The sequence below is a fragment of the Glycine soja genome, chromosome 18 (assembly GCF_004193775.1).
Source record: "Glycine soja cultivar W05 chromosome 18, ASM419377v2, whole genome shotgun sequence".
NCBI lineage: Eukaryota > Viridiplantae > Streptophyta > Magnoliopsida > Fabales > Fabaceae > Glycine > Glycine soja.
Genome location: NC_041019.1, coordinates 12748538 through 12768996, shown reverse-complemented (window position 1 = coordinate 12768996; position 20459 = coordinate 12748538). Strand labels below are relative to the sequence as shown.

Genomic DNA, 20459 nt, shown 5'->3' with positions numbered 1-20459 from the left:
AACCGGCCATTCCACGTTTTGATGGTCACTATGATCATTGGAGCATGTTGATGGAGAATCTCTTGTGATCCAAGGAGTTTTGACAGGTTGTTGCAAATGGTGTGGCAACACCAAGTGATGACGTAGCTCTTACAGATGCATAACATAAAGAGTATGAAGTGATGAAATTGAAAGACTTAAAAGTGAAAAATTATTTTTTTTCAAGCCATTGATCGTTTTATCCTTGAAACTATTTTGCAAAGATACTTCCAAGGAAATTTGGGATTCAATGAAGAAAAAATATCAAGGCTCCTCATGAGTGAAACGTGCTCAACTTCAAGCATTGAGAAGAGACTTTGAAGTCCTTCAAATGAAAGAAGGTGAGTCAGTAACTGATTATTGTTCAAGAACCATGGGTATTGCTAACAACAAGCGATTTCATAGTGAGAAAATGACTGACACAACCATTGTTGAAAAAATTCTACGCTTATTAACACCAAAATTTGATTATGTTGTATGCTCAATTGAAGAGTCAAATGATATTTATGATCTTTCTCTTGATGAGCTTCAAAGTTCTTTATTAGTACATGAACAAAAGGTGAATAGAAGTTCAACAATGGAGAAGCACGCATTGAAGGCTTCTACCAATACTCATTCCAACAACACTAGAGGAAAGGGTGGTGGTAGAGGTAGAGGAAGAAGGCATGGAGATCGAGGAAATAGATATTTCAACAATAATTCTAAAGACAATAATGATCAATTTCAAGGCAATGGTAGAGGAAGAGATCATGATAAATCAAAGGTACAATGCTATAGATGTCATAAATTTGGTCATTATAACTCTAATTGTTATACTAGATTGCCTAATCTTAAAGAAAAGGGGGAAAGTTCAAATTTTATCAAGGAGAAAGAAGTGGAAACCTTATTGATGGTTGTTGAAGATGCAAAAGACAACGAGGCAAAAATCTGGTTTGTAGACACTGGTTGTAGTAATCACATGAGTGGAAGTAAGTTCTCTTTCTCATATTTAAATGAAGATTTTCATTCCACTGTTAGCTTTGGTGATTGTTCTACTGTAAAAGTGATGGGAAAAAGTGATATTAAAATAAAACCAGGAATGGTTTTGTAGAAACAATTTTTAATGTGCTCTATGTCCCTGACTTGAAAAGCAACTTGTTAAGTGCTGGTCAATTGCAAGAAAAAGGTTATGAAATTTTTATTAGCAAAAGTACTTGTGAAATTTTTTATCCTATCCGAGGTACCATTGCAGTTATAAAAATGAATTCAAACGGGTTATTCCCACTAAAAATTGAAAGCATTCATTCTAGTTTAATGGCCAAAGATATTGTTTCTACTTGGTTGGGGCATTATCGTAATGGTCATTTGAGTTTTAGTGGATTGAAGACCCTTGAACAAAAAAAACATGGTGATAGGCCTTCCACAAATTACTGCTCCTTCTCAAGTTTGTGAAGAATGTGTTGTTAGCAAACAACATCGTTCTCAATTCCCTAATGGAAAGTCATGGAGAGCAAAATGTGTTTTGGAATTGATTCATTCATTTATATGTGGTCCAATAAATCCTTCTTCCAATGGAGGTAAAAAATACGTCACTACTTTCACAAATGATTTTTCTAGAAAAACTTGGGTCTATATTTTGCAGGAAAAATCTGAAGCTCTCTCTTCATTTAAAAGCTTCAAAGCTCGAGTTGAAACGGAATCCGAAAAGACTATTAAGTCTCTTTGAACAGTCTGTGGTGGAGAGTATTGCTCAAATGAATTTTCTACTTTCAATGTAAATCATGGAATCCTGAAGGAGTTGACAACAACATATACTCCACAACAAAATGGTGTCTCAGAGAGGAAAAATATAACCATTCTCAACATGGTACGGTGCCTCTTGACTAAGAGTGGCGTTTCAAAAGAATTTTGGCCTGAAGTTGTTAATTGGAGTGTGCACATTCTAAATAGAAGTCCTACATTTGTTGTGAAAAATATGACACCAGAGGAGGCATGAAGCGGAAGAAAACCAACAGTGGACCTGTTCAAGATATTTGGATGCATTTCTCATTACCAGTCCTACATTAGTCGTGATGTTGTTTTTGATGAAGAAAGATTTTGGGAAAATAACATAGATGAAACAAAGCAAATTCTTGCAAACTTTAATGAAGATAATGAAGATGAAGAGTTGCAGACAAGGGAGCTAGAAGAACAACAAATTCCAGCAATCACAGTTGAAGATGAAAGACCTCAACGAGCAAGAAGAAGGCCCGCATGGATGTCTGATTATGAGGTAACAGGAATTGAAGATCCCATTACTCATTTTGCTTTTTTTTTTCTTCAGATTGTGACCCTACAACCTTTGAAAGTTTCGTCAAAGAAGAAAAATGGAGAAAAGCGATGGATGATGAAATTGATTCCATTAAAAGAAATGATACTTGGGAGTTGCATGATCTTCCAAATGGACATAATACCATAGGAGTGAGATGGGTTTTCAAAACAAAACTGAAAGAAAACGGTGAAGTGGATAAATATAAGGCACGCTTGGTGGCCAAGGGTTACAAGCAACAGTATGGGGTTGATTACACAGAAGTGTTTTCACCAGTTGCAAGACATGATACAATCAGGTTAGTAGTTGCACTAGTAGCACAAAATGTGTGGCCTATATTTCAACTAGATGTAAAGTCGGCATTCTTACATGGTTATTTGGAGGAACAAGTATTTATTGATCAACCCCCTGGTTATGTGAAAATTGGAAATGAGCACAAAGTTTACAAATTAAAAAAGGTGCTTTATGGACTAAAACAAGCCCCTCGAGCTTGGTATAGTCGCATTGAGTCTTATTTCATAAAAGTTGGTTTTACAAAATGCCCCTATGAGCATTCATTCTTTATTAAATCTGATGAAAAATGAAAAATGCTCATAGTAAGCTTATATGTTGATGATCTTATATTTACTGGAAATTGTACTCTCATGTTTGATGAATTCATGAAGTTTATGATGAATGAGTTTGAAATGACTGATCTTGGCATGATGCATTACTTTCTGGGTATAGAAATAGTGCAATCAGATGTTGGAATTTTTCTTTTTCAAAAGAAATACGTGAGAGATATTTTGGATAGATTTCAAATGCATGATTGCAATTATGTAAACACTCCAATTAAGTGTGGTTTGAAGTTGCACAAAGATCCTGAAGGGAAGAAAATAAACAGTACACTTTATAAACAAATTATGGGAAGCTTAATGTATCTAACTGCAACTAGGCCATATATAATATATTTTTTAAGTTTGATTAGCAAGTACAAGGAGAATCCTACAAAAATGCATTTACTTGCTGCTAAAAGAATCCTTCGCTACTTGCAAATAAAAGAGGTGAAAAGTTTAATCTGTTGAGATTCACTGATAGTGATTATGCTAGAGATTCAGATGACAGGAAAAGTACTTCTGGCTATGTTTTTATGATGGGGTCAGCAACGATCTCTTGGTCATCACAAAAGCAGCTCATTGTCACTTTATCCACAACAGAAGTAGAATTTGCAGTAGCTTCAACATGTGCTTGCCAAGCAATTTGGCTAAGGAATATTCTTGAAGAAGTTCACTTCAAGCAACAAGGTCCAACTTTCATTTATTGTTATAATAATTCCACCATAAAGTTGTCAAAGAATCCTATTATGCATTGAAGAAGCAAGCACATAGATGTGAGGTTTCATTTTTTAAGGGACCTATCAAATGAAGGAATTATTGATCTTATCTATTGCAAGAGTGAAGAGGAGATTGCTAACATCATGACCAAACTATTGAAGTTGTCTGCATTTCAGAAGCTAAGGAATTTGCTTGGAGTCTACATGCTTAATGAATCTCATTAAACTGATAGTTTGCAAACTTTCAATTTTAAGGGAGGATTTGTTGACTTTTTATATTCTATAACCTTTGTAATTGTTCTTTTAATGATTAATAATCATCTTCATTATTAGAATAAAGGTTATAACTATTGGATTTCTCTCATTTATAATCATTTGATTATTATTATGTAATGTTTGCCTAAAGGTCTCATATTATTCAAAATAAAACATCCCCTCTTCATATCTCCACCTTCTCTTTATTCTACAATTTATGCCACAAATTGTTTTTTTTTTTTTTGTGGTTTTCCCTGACCGTCAAATAAAATTGCTTGTAAAAACTTCTTTTCTTGTAGTGAAAAAAAAAAGAGAGACGTTAGGACGCGAGAAAGTTTAAGATGCTATAATATACGAGCACTAAGAGAAAAAACCTACTGTTACGTCTGATACAAAGGAAAAATTTAAAGAAAAATTAAATAAAATGAATTGTTTTTTTTTATAGTTTAGATTAATAAAAGTAGAGAAAAAAATTACCTTTGTTTACATAAGAAGAAAAGTGAAAGAAAAGTAAATATAAGTATGTTAAATATATTTTTTTTTTCATTTTTTAATGTAATAGCATTTGTACATAAGTAATAAATTAAATAAACGAATAAATTTATCAATTTAATAAAAAAGAATTATTTCTCATTACCCATCCGAGGATCGAGAGAAATTTTTTTTTTAAAAAAAAGGAAAACCCAATATATTTTTAGTTAAATAGTGAAAAATACAATTTTTTTTACTGATTTTCTTTTCACCTATTTTTTATAAACCCTACACTACATGCCTCTGTTTTGATACATGTCTTGAATATTTTATGTTCTTGGATATACGTTTGTTTAAAATTGTACTAACAAAATAAAGAAAAAGCATGTACAAAAAATAACATGAATACCTTTCGATAGAAAGATGATTTCACTAGGTAAATTGTAAAGCAGAACCATATTTTCATTTAATTTTTTTCCATCCTAATATACAAGACAGAAATATGATTATATTATGTAATATACAACAAAATCATATTTTTATTGTGCTATTTTTTTTTTTACGAAACTTATTTTTTAAATATGAATATTAAATGTTTTATATTTTAATTATTTACTGTCACGTGAACAGTTAAGGTGCATGGATCAAAACAGTATCGGTCATTGATTTTTACGGAAAATTTGGACCCTTTTTTTTTTCTTTTGTCACACATGACAACTATATTATGATCTTACATGCTTATAGTTCCCTCGTAACAATTGATACAATCTAAATCATATATTTAGTCGTTGCAATTTTAATTATTGTTTTTTTATAAACACAACACAAAGATTATGATAATTGACTAACCAGTGAATAATATATGTTCTAATATAAAACAATAACGATGGTTTGAGATAGTTCATACACTTTGTTCATATTCACTATTTCCCTATGAAGATAAAGGGATTCCTTACGTTTAACATCCTAAAATTTTATAACTCAATTTATTGTATTTTCTGTGTGAATTATTTATGAAATGACTGTATTTAATTTAGTTTGCCTATGAAATTATTTATATGACCAAATAAACATGTGGGTACAATATTTGAAAATTAAATTAATTGTTTAATTCAATTGCTTTAGTGAAATAATCGTCTAAAATTAATTTAAGGGTGAGATTTTAGTGAAAATAATTTTATTAAGGCTAGATTAAAATGAGACTTATTAATGAAAAGGTCTAAAATGCAATAGATTTAATTAGGAAGAAAAAGGGTTTAAAATAAAACCTATTTGCACATATACCCCTGAGATCATGATTTTCGTTTCTTAGAAAATTATGGGGGACATGTTTTCAAAAGTTTAGACCATTCCTATGCTTTTTGGGGTCTCCGGAACTCATGGTAATTTTGTAATTTACTTTTAGCACTCTTATTTTTAATGGTATTTTCTTTTGTTTGAACCAAATCTGTCAGATCTGGTATTTTATTTTTAAATTTTTTTGTGGACCGTGTTTTGAGAAACTGATCTGCTTGTTTCTTACCTCAACAATGAGGATCAACCAAAGAAAATTGGCTAAACAAGAAAATTGGAGAAAGTATTTTTAATGACCTAAAAGGTGAAATATGGACTAGTGGACAAGAGAGGTGTTTTAATTTGGGAAAAATGATTTTAATGCCAATTTGAGTGTGATTGAGTTTTATGTTGCTCTCTGGACCTGGTAGGGTGTGTAGTAATTTTCTGGTTTTTTTTTTAGATTTTTTTTTTATTTTTCATAATTAATTAGTGTAATTCAGATTTTCTAACAACTAAGGAATTTAATTACTTAAATAATAGTTGTGGTGATATTGGACCTCTCAAAAAATGTGTTAGACAACATGTTAATAGTGACTCTTGTGCATATATGTGTATGTAGCACGATGATTCCACAATTTCTCTTATTTCAACTCCAAATAAAAATGTGATTATGTTGTTTCTTGAAAAAAAATATCTTAAGGAATGTAACACCCAGAGAACAAAGGAGACGAATGTTATAACTTGAAAATACAGTTACAAGCTTAAAAATACTGCAATAAGGAAGTAGAATTGAGAGGAGAAATGAGAAGGGGATGCAGAGTGGCGATAATGGGAAATAGAAGAGGGAGGTGGGTGAGTGTAGGAAAACTCTAGCAGAGGCAGTATAGTCTTCTCACGATTTGTCCAAAAAGGAGAAGGTTCTAATAGCATTTTATGAAGTGAAAATAGTAACCCCCCTCATATTTTTGTCTGGCCCTGTCTAAGCATGCATTTTGGGCTCTTTTTCATGCCCTTTTTTGCTTTATTTCACCTTTGACCAAAAACACTCGTAGATTCAGCCTTCAATTTAGGGTTTTACATTTTGCCTTAATTATATTCCTAAACACTGAAAAACACTGCAACTGATAGAACACTAAGCAGTTGCTACCATGGTCACCTTCAGGGTAATACAATCATGGGTTTTTCACCATTTGCCTCTCTTTTATCATTGCCACCATTCTAATTTCTTTCAATTTTTTCATTGCAAGATGGGTTTTTCTTTTTGATTTTTAACTCAGGAAATTGAATTTTCCTTTTATTAATTTTGCTTTTCTAGTTGATTTTTCTGATGCTGTGAGTGTGAAGAGTTCATAATGGATGATAATGTTTTTTTTTTTGGTATGTTGAATCAGTTTCACCAGTACCAGGTTGTTGGGAGGGCTCTTCCCACTGAAACTGATGTGCATCCTAAGATCTACAGGATGAAGCTGTGGGCCACCAATGAGGTCCGTGCCAAATCCAAGTTCTGGTATGTACAACCTTAACATTCTGTTTCTGTTTGATGACGGGGTTGTGTGAAAATGATGCTTTTTTTAAGAGAATTTTCAACCTAAAGACTTTTTCATTTGTGCGTATATAGTTGGTAGGTTAGCACCATTAATAGGCAAATATAGTGCATTGTGGTTTATAGAAAATATGCATAGTTGTTTTGAATGAAGTTTTTCGTTTGGCATGATTCACATGGAATGTTGTTTTTAATTGCTTTTGTTCCTTTTATTCACATGGATAATTTTATTCTTCTTTTGTACTATGAAACTAAGAACTATTTGAAGCTTATTCCAAATGACTTGCACCCCAACAGTGGTAATCTGTAATAGCTGTCACTCTGGATGATTATCATCCAGCATACATAAAAACTGATTTTTTTTCTTTAATTTTTTTTTCATACCAAGCCCACTAGATTTTTAGTTTATTGTTGATTACACATGCTTGTTGCTTTCTGTCAATGGAAGAAATGCCACTTTGGTGCCACAATTCAATTTCAAGCAGCTTTACAAGAATGTGATGCTGTCTCTTCCTCTAAGCCAGGGCTAATAATGTTTTGTATCATGTGCTGTGACAAGTTTTTGCATTGCTCCTTTTGGATGAGATCAAAATGTTTTTTTTATATATTCATTGAATAATTAAAATATTTTCTATTTCTGAAAAGCATGACTATTGAGCACGTTTTCTTTTTCATTTTACTCTTTGCAGGTATTTCTTGAGAAAGCTAAAGAAGGTCAAGAAAAGCAATGGCCAAATGCTAGCCATCAATGAGGTATGCATTCTCAATCGTCCTATGATATTCCTCTTTACATCACAGTGAATATAGCAGCAAGTTGCTAATAAGCTAGAATTCTAATTGAAGCTTAAAGCTTTGTTCAGAGATATTTTATTTCCCCCCTTATATACGTAATTACTGGGTACAAATGACTTCTGTTCTGAAACCGTACTATCTAAGGGACAAACATTTTTATTAAGATATAGATATATAATTGTAAGACAGTTAAAATAACAATTCCATGTAGTTTTCTGCATGCTTGTTGGGAATTTGACTTAGGCAAAGTTATTTATGCTTTGACTATCTGCTACATTGGACACAATTTGCACCTTTTCTCTATCTTTCATTGAAGAACTCTAATTAATTGGAAGTTGGTAAGACTTAAGAGTACATGGGGATCTGTTTGCTTTGTTATGAAGTTATTACTTATTAGGCATCTTTTAGGATGTTTCTTCATTGATATTTCTTTTTAAATACCAGTCTGTGAAGTGGCTGGAAAATCATGTCAAGTTATAAAAATTGTAGAACCTTGTGACATATTTTGGTAATTCAAGATTTTAACCCTTTTTCATATGGCCATTACCTCACAGTTTTTTAATTTATTCACATAGACAGTATAGTCAGATACTAGGAAATATTGGGAGGGGTTATTGAGGGAAAAGATATTGAAGTTTGGACAGGATTGCGTGCTACTATTTCATGAAACATGTCTTAAAGATAGGAGTACCTGGAGACGATTTTTTTTCCTGTTTTTAGCTTCAGCATTCTAGGCTCCAATTGCAGACAGTGATGTATAATTCTTTATGCTTATTGTAGATTTTTGAGAAAAATCCTACCAAGATCAAGAATTATGGAATTTGGCTGCGATATCAGAGCCGAACTGGTTATCACAACATGTACAAGGAATATCGCGATACTACTCTAAACGGCGCTGTTGAACACATGTACAACGAAATGGCATCTCGTCATAGAGTCAGGTCTCCATGCATCCAGATCATCAAAACTGCCACCATCCCAGCTAAACTTTGCAAAAGGGAGAGCACCAAGCAGTTCCACAACTCCAAGATCAAGTTCCCTTTGGTGTTCAAGAAGGTTAGGCCCCCAACTAGGAAGCTCAAAACAACATACAAGGCAACCAAGCCCAACCTGTTTATGTAATTCTCAGTCAACCACATTTACTTCTTGACATCTTGAGGCTGCTTGATTCATTTATAAACATAGGAAGAGCATAGAGAAGGTAATCACATAGCAACAAAGTACTTCACTACCTGCAACCACAGATTGTCTGCATTCTTTCAAGCTTAGAGTATTGAGTTTTGGAAAGTTTGTGTTTTATTTTGATCATTTTTGTTGAGCCCTTTTGCTTGCTTTCATGAATCAGCTCAGGGTTGGTTTTAAATCAAGTGGTTACTTTTTGTTACACATGCTGGTTTTTCATTTCTTTAATCTTTCCATTCTAGTGACTGAAAAGGGTTTTTTGAAAGTTTCATTCAAATCGTAATGAACTTGATTATTTCCCTAAAATGAAGATGTTATCTTTGCTCGTATGTGCCCCCTTTATTTTTGGACAATATTTAGATCAAGTTCTTTATATCTTGCTGTTTAATTCTCCTATAAAATAATAATTTGAATCAGGGGTGAGCGTCAGAAGGGTTCGGGCTGAAAATATTCACTCTGCTGGAAACCGAACAATAAATAATGTGACCCATAATTGTCCATTGGAATTTCGAATTTGATCGGGTTCAGCTTGAAAATTGGGTTCTATTTCATTTCACTCCCTCCCTTGAGTGAACAACATTCATTAATGACAAGTGAGAATTGGGAGAATTCTCAAAAAATTTCTCTGATAAATGAAACTAAGATAAATTGAGAGCAAAGAGATCAATATACATCACCTGTATACATACCTTTCTCTATCGTGTGATGTCAAACGTCCAACAAGCCATCATCATGAGATGTGATATGCATACAATAATTATTGCATTATATTTTGTCTATTTCTCTTTTTCATATTATCATTTATTTCATTTGAAATTCAAATTTTTCTCTCTTTCCTCACTTTCTCTATCTTAGTTGTATATTTTGTTGTATAATTTGTTATACAAGAATCATTTTTCAAACTTTATTCACAATCAAGCTACCAAAAAGAAACGGGAGAAAAACAAATAATAAACAAAATGACATAATAATGGCTTCCTACCCGAAAGCTCTATGACCATTCTTAATAAAGGAAATCCAATTAAGAGTATAGTAATTTTATACACAGTGGAGAGTATTTTTATTATTTAGGTTCATAGACACTTCTAAATAATAAACTAGCATCTCCTAAAATTAAATCTAAATCACATAAATCAATAACAAAAAGTAATGAATCTAAAACAAAATTTAATCATTGTCCAATCAAATAAAAAAAATACCAAACCAAATAATTTAAACTTAGAGTCAAGCCAAATTTCTTAACCAAAACTTTAGTCTACTCGACTGGGACAAAGCAAGTTGTACATGTCAATGGGTTAGTTTAGGTCATGCATCTTTTCTCTTATATAATGTTAAGGGTCGACAAAAGCTCGGTAGATTAATGAAGTCGTCCAACATAGCTTGAAGCATAAAAAAGGGGTTGAGTCATATATTCAGGTTGAATCAAGTAAATAAGTAAAACAACTTTGTTAGATCAAGTTGGGTGGGACTATATAAAGTTTTAAAAATTGGAATCCCATCCAAGTTTACTTGACCCTAGGCTAGCTCCCATTTCTAAAACATTTTTTTCCCCTTATTTTCCTTGTGTATTAATTTTGTTTTTAGATGTTTGAAATAAACTATTCAAAAAAAGTATGTATTTATATGAACCAATGAGTCAACATGATACAATTCTAAGTTAATTCAATTCGATTCAATTTAGACTAAGCATTTTTTTAAGGAATTCAGACTAAGCATATTTTTTTTAAAACCGAACAATTTAAACTCATTCAATTAAGAACTTAATAGATACTGTGTCAGTGTAAAATCAATCAGAAATCATCCTTCATGTGATTTTCAAGGCAGTTATTATTATAAAAATTAAACAAGTGATTTGATTTGAGATTAATTCAATTGAATTCAAATTAAGCATATTTCATCTAAACCGACCAATTTAAACTCATTCAATTAAGATTTTAATAGATATGTGTTATCACCTGTCTGCGTAAAATTATTTTCAATGTCAATTAATTAGAAATAATCTTTAATACAACTTTTAAGATTACTCAATAATTATTATAGAAAATCAATAAATACCGATAGTCTATTTTGACAGACCTAGTTTTGTATATGTTTTGAGAAAAAAAATAAAAAAATAATGTAGATTTTTAAGAGTAAACCTAAACCATTTTAATATTTCTTAAAAAAAGAAACAACTTGTGAGAAATATCTTTAAAACAAGTTACTACTATATGTCTATATTCTAAAATGAATTTGTTTTAAAGAGAAACTTAAACAAATCCAAGGCTTCAGCTTTTTTTCTTTTTCCAATTGATATTAATTATACATATATTTTAACACCTTTTATTATTTAACAAATTTGATGAGAATACAATTAAAAAATTGGCCATACTCTTTTTAATAAAATTCACGTGCAATGTAATTATTTAATAATAAAAACGTAAAAAAAAAATATTATTGACATTTTCTTCTCTGAAATAGAGCATACTTACCTTCTGTTCAAATGATTAAGTGTCAACCTTACAGTTTGTGGTAGTTGAAGGCCGCACGAGGTAGCAAAAGTGGTTTGGTTGGTGGAAGAACTGGTGTAGGTTAGGTAGGTGGAGTCTCATTTCGCTGAAATATATTATATTATATTATACTATATTATATTATTCAAACTTTATTAAATAGTATTACTAATTGATCTATTTAAGTAATATTATGTGAGCTTTGAAAAAGTATTGAATATTTGTTCTTCATATAATGATCTCTTTATTTTAAAACATTTATCAAATAACGAGTTTTGGTTTATTTTAAACAATCAAAATAATATAATTTTTTGAAAAATTTTATTTATGAATATGTTACTTAAATATTTAGTTACTCATTATTGTATTTTATCTTTAAATAAAAAATTTAATAATTCTTTTTACTACAATAATACTTATTATAATTAATATTGTTCTTAAAATACCCTGAACAAGTTATCTTATTGTAATGAATCTTTAGCGGTTGGTATAACTATTAAGTATTAACAAATGTGAACTGTGACACGACAGATTTCCGTTGACTATGTTGAGTTCACTTTCTTCCAATTCTCTTCACAGGTATGATGCTAATGCAACTGAAATAAGACAGAAAAAATAAAATAATAAAATAATATGTTATTTGGATTATTAGAAATAAAATTAAAGAAGTAAAGTATTATTTATTTATTTGTTTTAATAAATGGAAAAGTAAAAATAAATAGACTATACAAAATTAAAAATAAATTTAATCTAAAATAATTTCCCCTTCCACTTTCTTGAAAGAACTAATCATTGAAAATTTGGTGTTTCAAATCCTATCCGAAGTTCCTTATACCGTGTTTACACTCAAAGGATTAGAATGCAATATATAATAACTCAGTAGCTACTAGTTGTAGTTCAACCTCCTTCCTCCATATACGTTTATTCTATCTCACTTTCCTATTACAGGTTAACTTCAACTTGTTAATTTTAGTTTCATTCACACTCTTTATTTTATTTTGTTTTATTAATAATTTAATATCTTTTGTGTTTAAAATTTGATTCACTTGATCATATATGCCATTTATTGTTTGATTGTGCAGTATCTTTACCTCAATGGCACCAAGTTCTGCAGTGCCAGATGAACAGGTAATTCCTGAATCATGCTTCCAATTTCTGATTGTTTATTTTCCCATCTGTTTTTGAGAGAGCAGTTTCCCTTCTCTATTGACATGCTGATCCTTTTTGGTAAAAATGAAAAATTGTATTTGTAATTGCTAGCTACCTACCACCAATGTAGAGTTTCTGCAATTTTTATTCGAACAAGATAAGATGGTAAATAATACATGGATGTTGTTGTTGTTGGTGGTTTTGGATTTTGATATTCAGGTTGTTGTTGGAGAGGAGATTGAGCATGTAAGAGTGGTCACTTTGAACAGGCCAAGGCAATTGAATGCCATCTCACCAGAACTGGTAGATCCAATTTGCTCAACTTCGAAAATTTCCCCTCTCTGTTAGGTTCATGTATTGTTGTTGTTGCTGCTGCTACTACTACTACTACTATTTTTTTCTTATTATAAAAAAATCGTTAAATGGTTTCAGGTTTCTCAGCTAGCAACATATTTGGAAAAGTGGGAGAAGGATGAGAAAGCAGAACTAGTTATTATAAAGGTTGTGTTTACTTAATTACTCCCTGATTATTTATTTATTCAATTAATTATAATGTATACAGGTTTTTTTATACTATTATCTAGTTATGGATTAGTTTATATAACAAGATTGTTTTGTTATAATTACTTTAAAAGTCATATTTAGAGTGATTTCTAATTGCCCGATACTGTAAAACTTTTTACATTGACACTGTATCAAAGATTAAACTCTTTGTTGTTGTTATTATTTCTTTTGGGTTCCAAAAGAAGACTAACCACTGAATTTGAACCTGCACACTCTTGCTGTTTGTGCTACAATTTTACTAATTGAAATTGTTGAAATAACCTGATTACTTATTAGCTATTGCCTATTATCAATGGTTACCTACCAAAATGAAACAATCTGCCTTCCTCTTGCATTTTTCGTTTATAATTTTGTACACTTCACTCAATTGCTGTGCAATTATTTTTCCAGGGAGCTGGTCGGGCTTTTTGTGCTGGAGGAGATTTGAGAGTCTTCTATGATGGAAGAAAAATAAGTAAATGCATCTTTGTTTGTAGCATTTAGAGGAATCTGTGCAAACAAGTTCACTTAGAGATTTCATTCTTTTTTCTATAGAGAAATGCTAGGAACATATTGTCAAGCACACTCTTTTTTAGTACATTCTTTACTACTAGGTGAAATTCACATAGAACCACTTTAGTAAGTCTCAGGTGAATTTCACAGTAAAGAGTCATTGAAAAATAGTGTGTTTCAAGTGTTCTCCATTTTTTAGTGAGCACTAGTAGATGATATTTAGGAGAGAAATAATTAAGATGATATCTTTACATTATCTGGTCTCATTTGAACTGTAATGCATTTCTTCTTGACAGAGGATGCCTGCCTTGAAGTGGTCTACAGATTTTACTGGCTTTGCTATCACATTAGTACCTATAAGAAAACCCAGGTTCGATTTAGGAAACTTAATTCCACTCTGTCCTTAAAATTTTAAGGCTATATGCTCCTCTGAAAATTCAGTGAAGTCTCATGTTTTCAAGAATGATGCTATTATATTATAACAGGTTGCGCTTGTTCATGGAATTTCAATGGGTGGAGGTGCAGCTTTGATGGTCCCATTGAAGTTCTCAGTTGTAACAGAAAAAACTGTGAGTATTCAGCTTGTTAGAGATTATTTCCTAAGAGTTTAATTAGAATGACGTATATGGTTTTTGTACTGTCATCAAATCATGGATTGCCATGTGTGATAAAATTGTTTACTTCTGTAATAATTATTTAAAAATTCATATCTAAAGTGATTTTTAATTGGTTGATAGTGTAAAAGTATTTGTACTGACAATACATCAAAATGAAACTCATTTTCTAAATCCATTTATGTTTATTTTGTGGCATAATTGCCAAGTACTATCATCCTTAACTTTTTGTGCTGTGTTCAACAATGCTTTGACAGGTTTTTGCCACTCCTGAAGCAAGTTTTGGATTTCATACTGATTGTGGTTTCTCATACTACCATTCTCGTTTACCTGGGTATTTAGGTAACCACAATCTCAAAGAATTCCTTTTACCTTGTCCTCTTTTACTGCATTGAAAATTTTCCCTCCAACACTTCTATCTCCCTAGCTGTTTATTCTTTCTTCCATGACAGTGGAAGTTTCTTTAAAATTATGCTGAGTTAGCATTAAATGAAGAAAACACTATAGCAGATGAAACATAGAAAACTGTGGAGATGATATCATGCATGTAATATACAGGTGAATACTTGGCACTTACTGGAGGAAGGTTGAGTGGGAAGGAAATAGTTGCTGTTGGAGTGGCAACCCATTTTGTCCCTTATGAGGTTTGATTATCTTCAATTTCTGCTATGACTTTCTCTTTTTATAAAGTTTTCATCTTAAAAAATTGAAATAAAACTCTTAAAATGTGGGTTTGGGCCTAAGTCAATTCTAAAATTTAGCTCAAAGGATAGGGGGTTATCTCTCAATTATATATTCTATCTTGTCCTTATTTCTAACTAATGTGGGACTTGGATTTTTCCCGGTACACCCCATCACACCTAACACTACTGGGCTTGATGTGTGTATGAAATGGTGGGTGACCCGTTCAATGGATCTAGGATAGGCTTTAACACCATGTTGAGATTGAAGGACATAATTGAAAATATGTGCATTTCTCTCTTCTTATTCATTGATTCAAAGACTATGCGTATATATAGATAGAAAAAGATAAGCTAGAAAAAAGGAAAAGATTAGAAAACATCTCCAACGTAGAGGACTCCTATGTGCTGAGTATGACACCAAAATACTGAAGATTCTTCTTCTAACACAAATGCTGCGGGGGATCAGATTGAAACCCATGACAACAATGCAAGGACAATAGAGACTCAGATATCGGCACAATAGGACTTGAAACAAGCAGAGGAAGAGCTGACGAGTCACAGCTTCCAACACTCCCCCTCAAGCTAAAGCTTACTACGCTTTTAGCTTGTTACAATACATTACCATTCAAACTGATGAGACGGTTGCTGAAAACAGTTGGGATATACTTATGTCCATGACAACAATGAATGGGACTAGTAAGCCGTTGCTGAAAAAGACGGTTCTTGACCAGTTTGAACCCCAATGAATGTAATTGAGTCAATGATCGGGACAATGCCGGTGCATTTGGGACAAAGCCAGACGAGGTCAGTGCATCTGGGACAAAGACAAGGTCAATGCACCTGAGATGAGGACAGACCAATCATTTGACCAAAGTTCCACTTTCCAAATTCAATAGGCAAAAGCTTAACCATGAAGAATCCAAACTCACGACAAGCACCAAAACACCCCCATGTGACCCTGTAACCGATTCCTGCTGCTACCGCCATTGCTCTCTCGCTTTATCTCTAACAAACAGAATCTGAGAAGTATTCGAAACACAACAAGATGAATCCGAGATCGAAACTCCAAATCGACGAAAACAAAATAAGAAGCTCAGAAAATCTGAGAAAAGGAGAGAGGGATTTTTTTTTTAAGAGAAGTTGCTAAAAGAATAATGGAATCAAAAGTGAAGAAAAAGACTCGTGTCAGCGGAAGAAACTGAATTAGTGGGAAAAAGAATTGGAGTAAAAAGAAAATAAAAACTGATAAAGATCTTAGAAAAACTCTCTCAGGGCAGCGGAAGATAATTTTGTTCATGGAGGATGCCATATCTTAATCTCTACCATATTATAACAGAATCATATCTTATCATATCTCCTAAATCTCTATCATATCATGTCTTAACATAAACAACAGTAATGATGATAAAGTATGTTTATTAGTTTTTTTAAAAAAAACTCATCTTAAAATTTGTTTTAGGCCTATGGTAAACAGCTCTAATAGATTTGTTTACATTTTCTATTTTCTGATCTGAAAACATTTATCAAATTTTACTGAAAAAAGAAAAAAAAATAGTAAAAAGCACCAGGATGTTTCTCTCAAAAGTGCTTCTTAGGATCCAAGTCACTAGGTGTTTGTTACATATAGTGTAGTATGTATGGGTTTTAATTAAATGTTAATTTGAATGATGATTCTTACATTTTTGGTGTACCAGAAAATTGTTGAGCTAGAGAAGCGCCTGATTAGCTTGAATTCTGGTGATGAGAATGCTGTAAGATCAGTAATTGAAGAATTTTCTTCAGAAGTTAAACTGGATGAAGAGAGTATCTTAAACAAGTAATAACTTTTTCATCAATGATCTGCTATTTATTTTCTAGTTTTATTCTCACTGTTAGCAGCAAATTCCACTAAGCTCAAGACAGTAACCTTTGGAGATTTTTAGGCAGTCAATAATTAATGAGTGCTTCTCAAAGGATTCTTTAGAAGAAATTATAAAATCATTGGTAAGTTTCTTATCCTTATCTTATTGCATGCTGAGTCCTTTCTGGGATGTTGTTATACATAGCTATGCGCTTTGATCTGAAGGAAGCTGAAGCATACAAGGAAGGAAATGGATGGATAGATGCAGTTTTAAAAGGAATGAAAAGATCATCACCAACTGCATTGAAAATAGCATTAAGATCGGTAAGGATTTTTAATATGAATTGTGTAGCATAGGGTGCATTCTAGGTATTGAGTTCTTCAAATCATGATTGGCAGATAAAACTCGAAATTAAAGCAACCAAAGATATATTAAATGTCATCTGGCAGACTGTCACAATTTAATGTTTCCTAAAGTTTTGAGATGATGATTGTCCTCTAACTTAATAAAATGCATAAAGTGGAAATATCCCAATCTTCTTTATAATGGCCATGAAAATACACATTAATTCATGCATATGATGCAGTTTTATTTAAATATAACTAGTACAATAATTTTCCCTTCTAGGTGTAAAATTTACTCTTTCAAATTCTTTAAGAAACCAAATCAGGACAAAAAACAGAAATGGTAAATGCATAATCTAGTTAATCACTAAGTCTTTGGTGGCAACAAAACTGACTCAATAAAGAAAAGGGAGGAAAAAGCAAGTTGGCCTTGTAAAAGATTTACATGCTTTTTCTCAAATTTCATGATTCTGTATCCTGTCTTGGATGTGTACAGGTTCGTGAAGGAAGGAATCAAACACTACCTGAATGCTTAAAAAAGGAATTCAGATTAACAATGAATATACTGCGAACTACAATATCTAAGGATATGTATGAGGTAATTGATGTTGTATCATTGGCAGAGCAAATTTAATCAAAAGGCAGCTTAATGTTGTTAAAATTTTTTGAATTTGTTCCCTGCTAATATCTGAAGCAAACTTTTACTGTCTTTTGATGAGAAGGGTATTAGAGCTCTCACCATTGACAAGGATAATACTCCAAAGGTATTCTCTCTCTGTTTTCTCTCCTCTTCCAAAACATGCACACATACTTCTATATGTATTGGAATTGCTTGTGTTGAGTTAGTAATCAAAATATAGAACTATATAGATGTTGCACTATCCCTTCCATAAGTTGAAAACTATTATTACTTGACTTTTTAGAAGGCCAGTAGTTTGCTAGGTAATTGTTTGAAAAAGTTCCACTAAAATAAAAGCGAACTTCACAAAAGAAAAGAAAATGAAATTACCAAGTTTCTTACATCCATAGATGAAAATCTGCAGTAAAAGGTCTTAGAATGTGGGTTTAGACTTAACTCAATCCCAAAAGTTATCTCAAAGAGTGAAGGTTATCCCCATTTATATACTGTATCTTGACCTTATCTCTTGTTGATGTGGGACTTCAGCTTTTCCATCTGAAGGTACAAACCATTTACATGAAAAGTACCCTGTGGGAGCCCAAATTTGCATCTTCCTTTCCACTTTTTATAACCCACAAAACTTCACGTGAGCACTGCTTTCCATGTTTAGTTAGGGAATTATATGCATGCATTAATGCCAATTATATTGTAAAAAAATAGTTAATTATAAACTTTGAACTTAAAATCTAATTACTGCTAGCAATATGAAGTCCAAATGTATTGTTTTCTTATTTTGGAAAAAAGTATTATACTTACTGTTTGTCTTTTATAATACTAAATTATAACTTTGTTCAGTGGGAACCTTCATCGCTTGACAAAGTAGAGGATGGAAAGTTGGACTTGATCTTTCAGCCATTTGAGAAGAATTTGGAGCTGCAAATTCCAGAAAGTGAGGAATACAGGTTTGTTGATGTTTGAATTCTGATTCAGTAAGTATGTTTTCTTAAACTAAATTCGTCTGTATAACCAAAATTTCTCTCTAATTACAAACAGGTGGGATGGTAAATATGAGAATTCAGCTTATGCTCTTCCAAATTGAGAAATTCCTATGTCTGTTAAATGTTGCTTCTTTTAGAATTCCCCCAAAAATATGTCATGGATTTCTGTACTTTCTGGTATGCATTAATCCAGGCTACTTTTTGAGTTCTTGAACAAATTTCAACAGATGAAAGAAGTTCATGAAGAGTAGTCCTCTAAGTTTGGAGTATTAATTTTTGGTGTACAATGACAATACCAAGATTTGAACTTAGAATTTTATGCAAATTACTCAAACTCCTTACTACTAAGCTGTTGTGGGTTGAATGGTTTCATGATACGAGAGAGCATTGATAAGCTGGTTGTTGCTTCTTGCACTTGCTCTATTGCTTCCTCCACATTTTATTGCATTTGGAAAGCCCATTCTAAGGTCCCGGTTGGATCAGTCGGACTGAACTCAGTCTCACAACTATGCCAATTTGTATTATGCATACTTTAATTTTTAAATTCTTGGGTACAACTTTAATTTATAATTTATAATTTATAATCAGTTCATACTATGCATGATTTTTTTTATATTAGAAAATCATATCAATTTGAATGATTTAATTTATAATTCAAGCAATCTTATTATAGTTTGTCCTCCTTCAAAAAAAATTATAATTTGTTCTACTCATTATTTTGTATTAATTTTGCTTACCTATTATAATTTATGCATAATCATTTAAATATGTATTAAATTGTCCGTTTTATATGATGTAAAAAAAAATTATCCGTTTTATATCCTTTACATATCAATTTAATTTGCATTAAATTAGCTGTTATATATGCATAATAATTTATGAACAATTAACTTAAAAGGAGTATACTTTAATTTTCAAACTGAACTATTCTCCTACGTAATTCTTTTCACCCCTTGGAGCATAAGCTAGTGATACTTTCGGTTACTAGACTCTTGTCATCTAAGGTGTAACTTCCTTTGTTGCATCACCTAACAGCACAACACTTACAACACTAGTATAACTCTGAATATAATTAATTATTTATCTACTTTTCTTAATAACCACATTCAAATTATTTATAATATAACCCACAAAACATTATATTTTACTTACAATTTATCATTTTTATTAATGTAAGACTCATTGTTTTTTTTCCTACATTTATTATGAGTCATGTTGGGTCAACATTTTATTAAATTGAAGAATATCTTATTAGTTATTACCATTAGCTAAAAATAATAATCTTATTTTCAACTATGTAACACTTTATTAGTCAATTCAATACTGAATTTTTAATTTTTACTGCAACAATATTCATTTCTGATATTTATATTTAATAATATTTTCATAATATATTATTCTTCCAATAACTGAAATTTTAATCAAATTATGTCTGCTAATTATAATATGTAACTGCTAATTAAATTAATTTATAATTATATGACATTGATTACAAATTCTAACAACTTATCACATTTTATTAAAATTTTGA

The 20459-nt window shown here is 31.5% G+C and overlaps 2 protein-coding genes across 3 annotated transcripts; both read left to right on the top strand.

The window, feature by feature from the left end:
- The first annotated feature begins 6624 nt into the window (after nucleotides 1-6624).
- LOC114396603 (60S ribosomal protein L18a-2) lies at nucleotides 6625-9464 on the top strand. 2 transcript variants are annotated; one of them, XM_028358670.1, is made up of 4 exons: nucleotides 6625-6781; nucleotides 7010-7125; nucleotides 7851-7914; nucleotides 8734-9464. In XM_028358670.1, exons 1-4 carry the CDS (start codon nucleotides 6767-6769, stop codon nucleotides 9073-9075), a joined length of 537 nt encoding a protein of 178 aa, XP_028214471.1. In that variant the 5' UTR covers nucleotides 6625-6766; the 3' UTR covers nucleotides 9076-9464. The 2 variants fall into 2 exon arrangements, with proteins under 2 accessions (XP_028214471.1, XP_028214470.1); XM_028358669.1 differs by lacking the exon at nucleotides 6625-6781 and having other exon boundaries at nucleotides 6956-7125.
- A 2961-nt stretch (nucleotides 9465-12425) lies between these two features.
- Nucleotides 12426-19498, top strand: LOC114396723 (3-hydroxyisobutyryl-CoA hydrolase-like protein 5). The gene is made up of 16 exons (XM_028358851.1): nucleotides 12426-12572; nucleotides 12707-12752; nucleotides 12993-13076; nucleotides 13206-13274; nucleotides 13728-13791; nucleotides 14126-14199; nucleotides 14315-14398; nucleotides 14701-14785; nucleotides 15002-15087; nucleotides 16821-16942; nucleotides 17049-17109; nucleotides 17192-17290; nucleotides 17808-17909; nucleotides 18034-18075; nucleotides 18786-18892; nucleotides 18984-19498. Exons 2-16 carry the CDS (start codon nucleotides 12720-12722, stop codon nucleotides 19027-19029), a joined length of 1158 nt encoding a protein of 385 aa, XP_028214652.1. The 5' UTR covers nucleotides 12426-12572; nucleotides 12707-12719; the 3' UTR covers nucleotides 19030-19498.
- Nucleotides 19499-20459: the final 961 nt, after the last annotated feature.

Coding starts and splice junctions, on each gene's coding strand:
- LOC114396723 (XM_028358851.1), top strand. CDS start 12,720: ATGGCACCAAGTTCTGCAGTGCCAGATGAACAG. Junction 13,792..14,125: donor CTATGATGGAAGAAAAATAA/GTAAATGCATCT, acceptor TCTTCTTGACAG/AGGATGCCTGCCTTGAAGTG. Junction 14,200..14,314: donor GTACCTATAAGAAAACCCAG/GTTCGATTTAGG, acceptor ATATTATAACAG/GTTGCGCTTGTTCATGGAAT.
- LOC114396603 (XM_028358669.1), top strand. CDS start 6,971: ATGGATGATAATGTTTTTTTTTTTGGTATGTTGAATCAGTTTCACCAG. Junction 7,126..7,850: donor CGTGCCAAATCCAAGTTCTG/GTATGTACAACC, acceptor TACTCTTTGCAG/GTATTTCTTGAGAAAGCTAA. Junction 7,915..8,733: donor AAATGCTAGCCATCAATGAG/GTATGCATTCTC, acceptor TGCTTATTGTAG/ATTTTTGAGAAAAATCCTAC.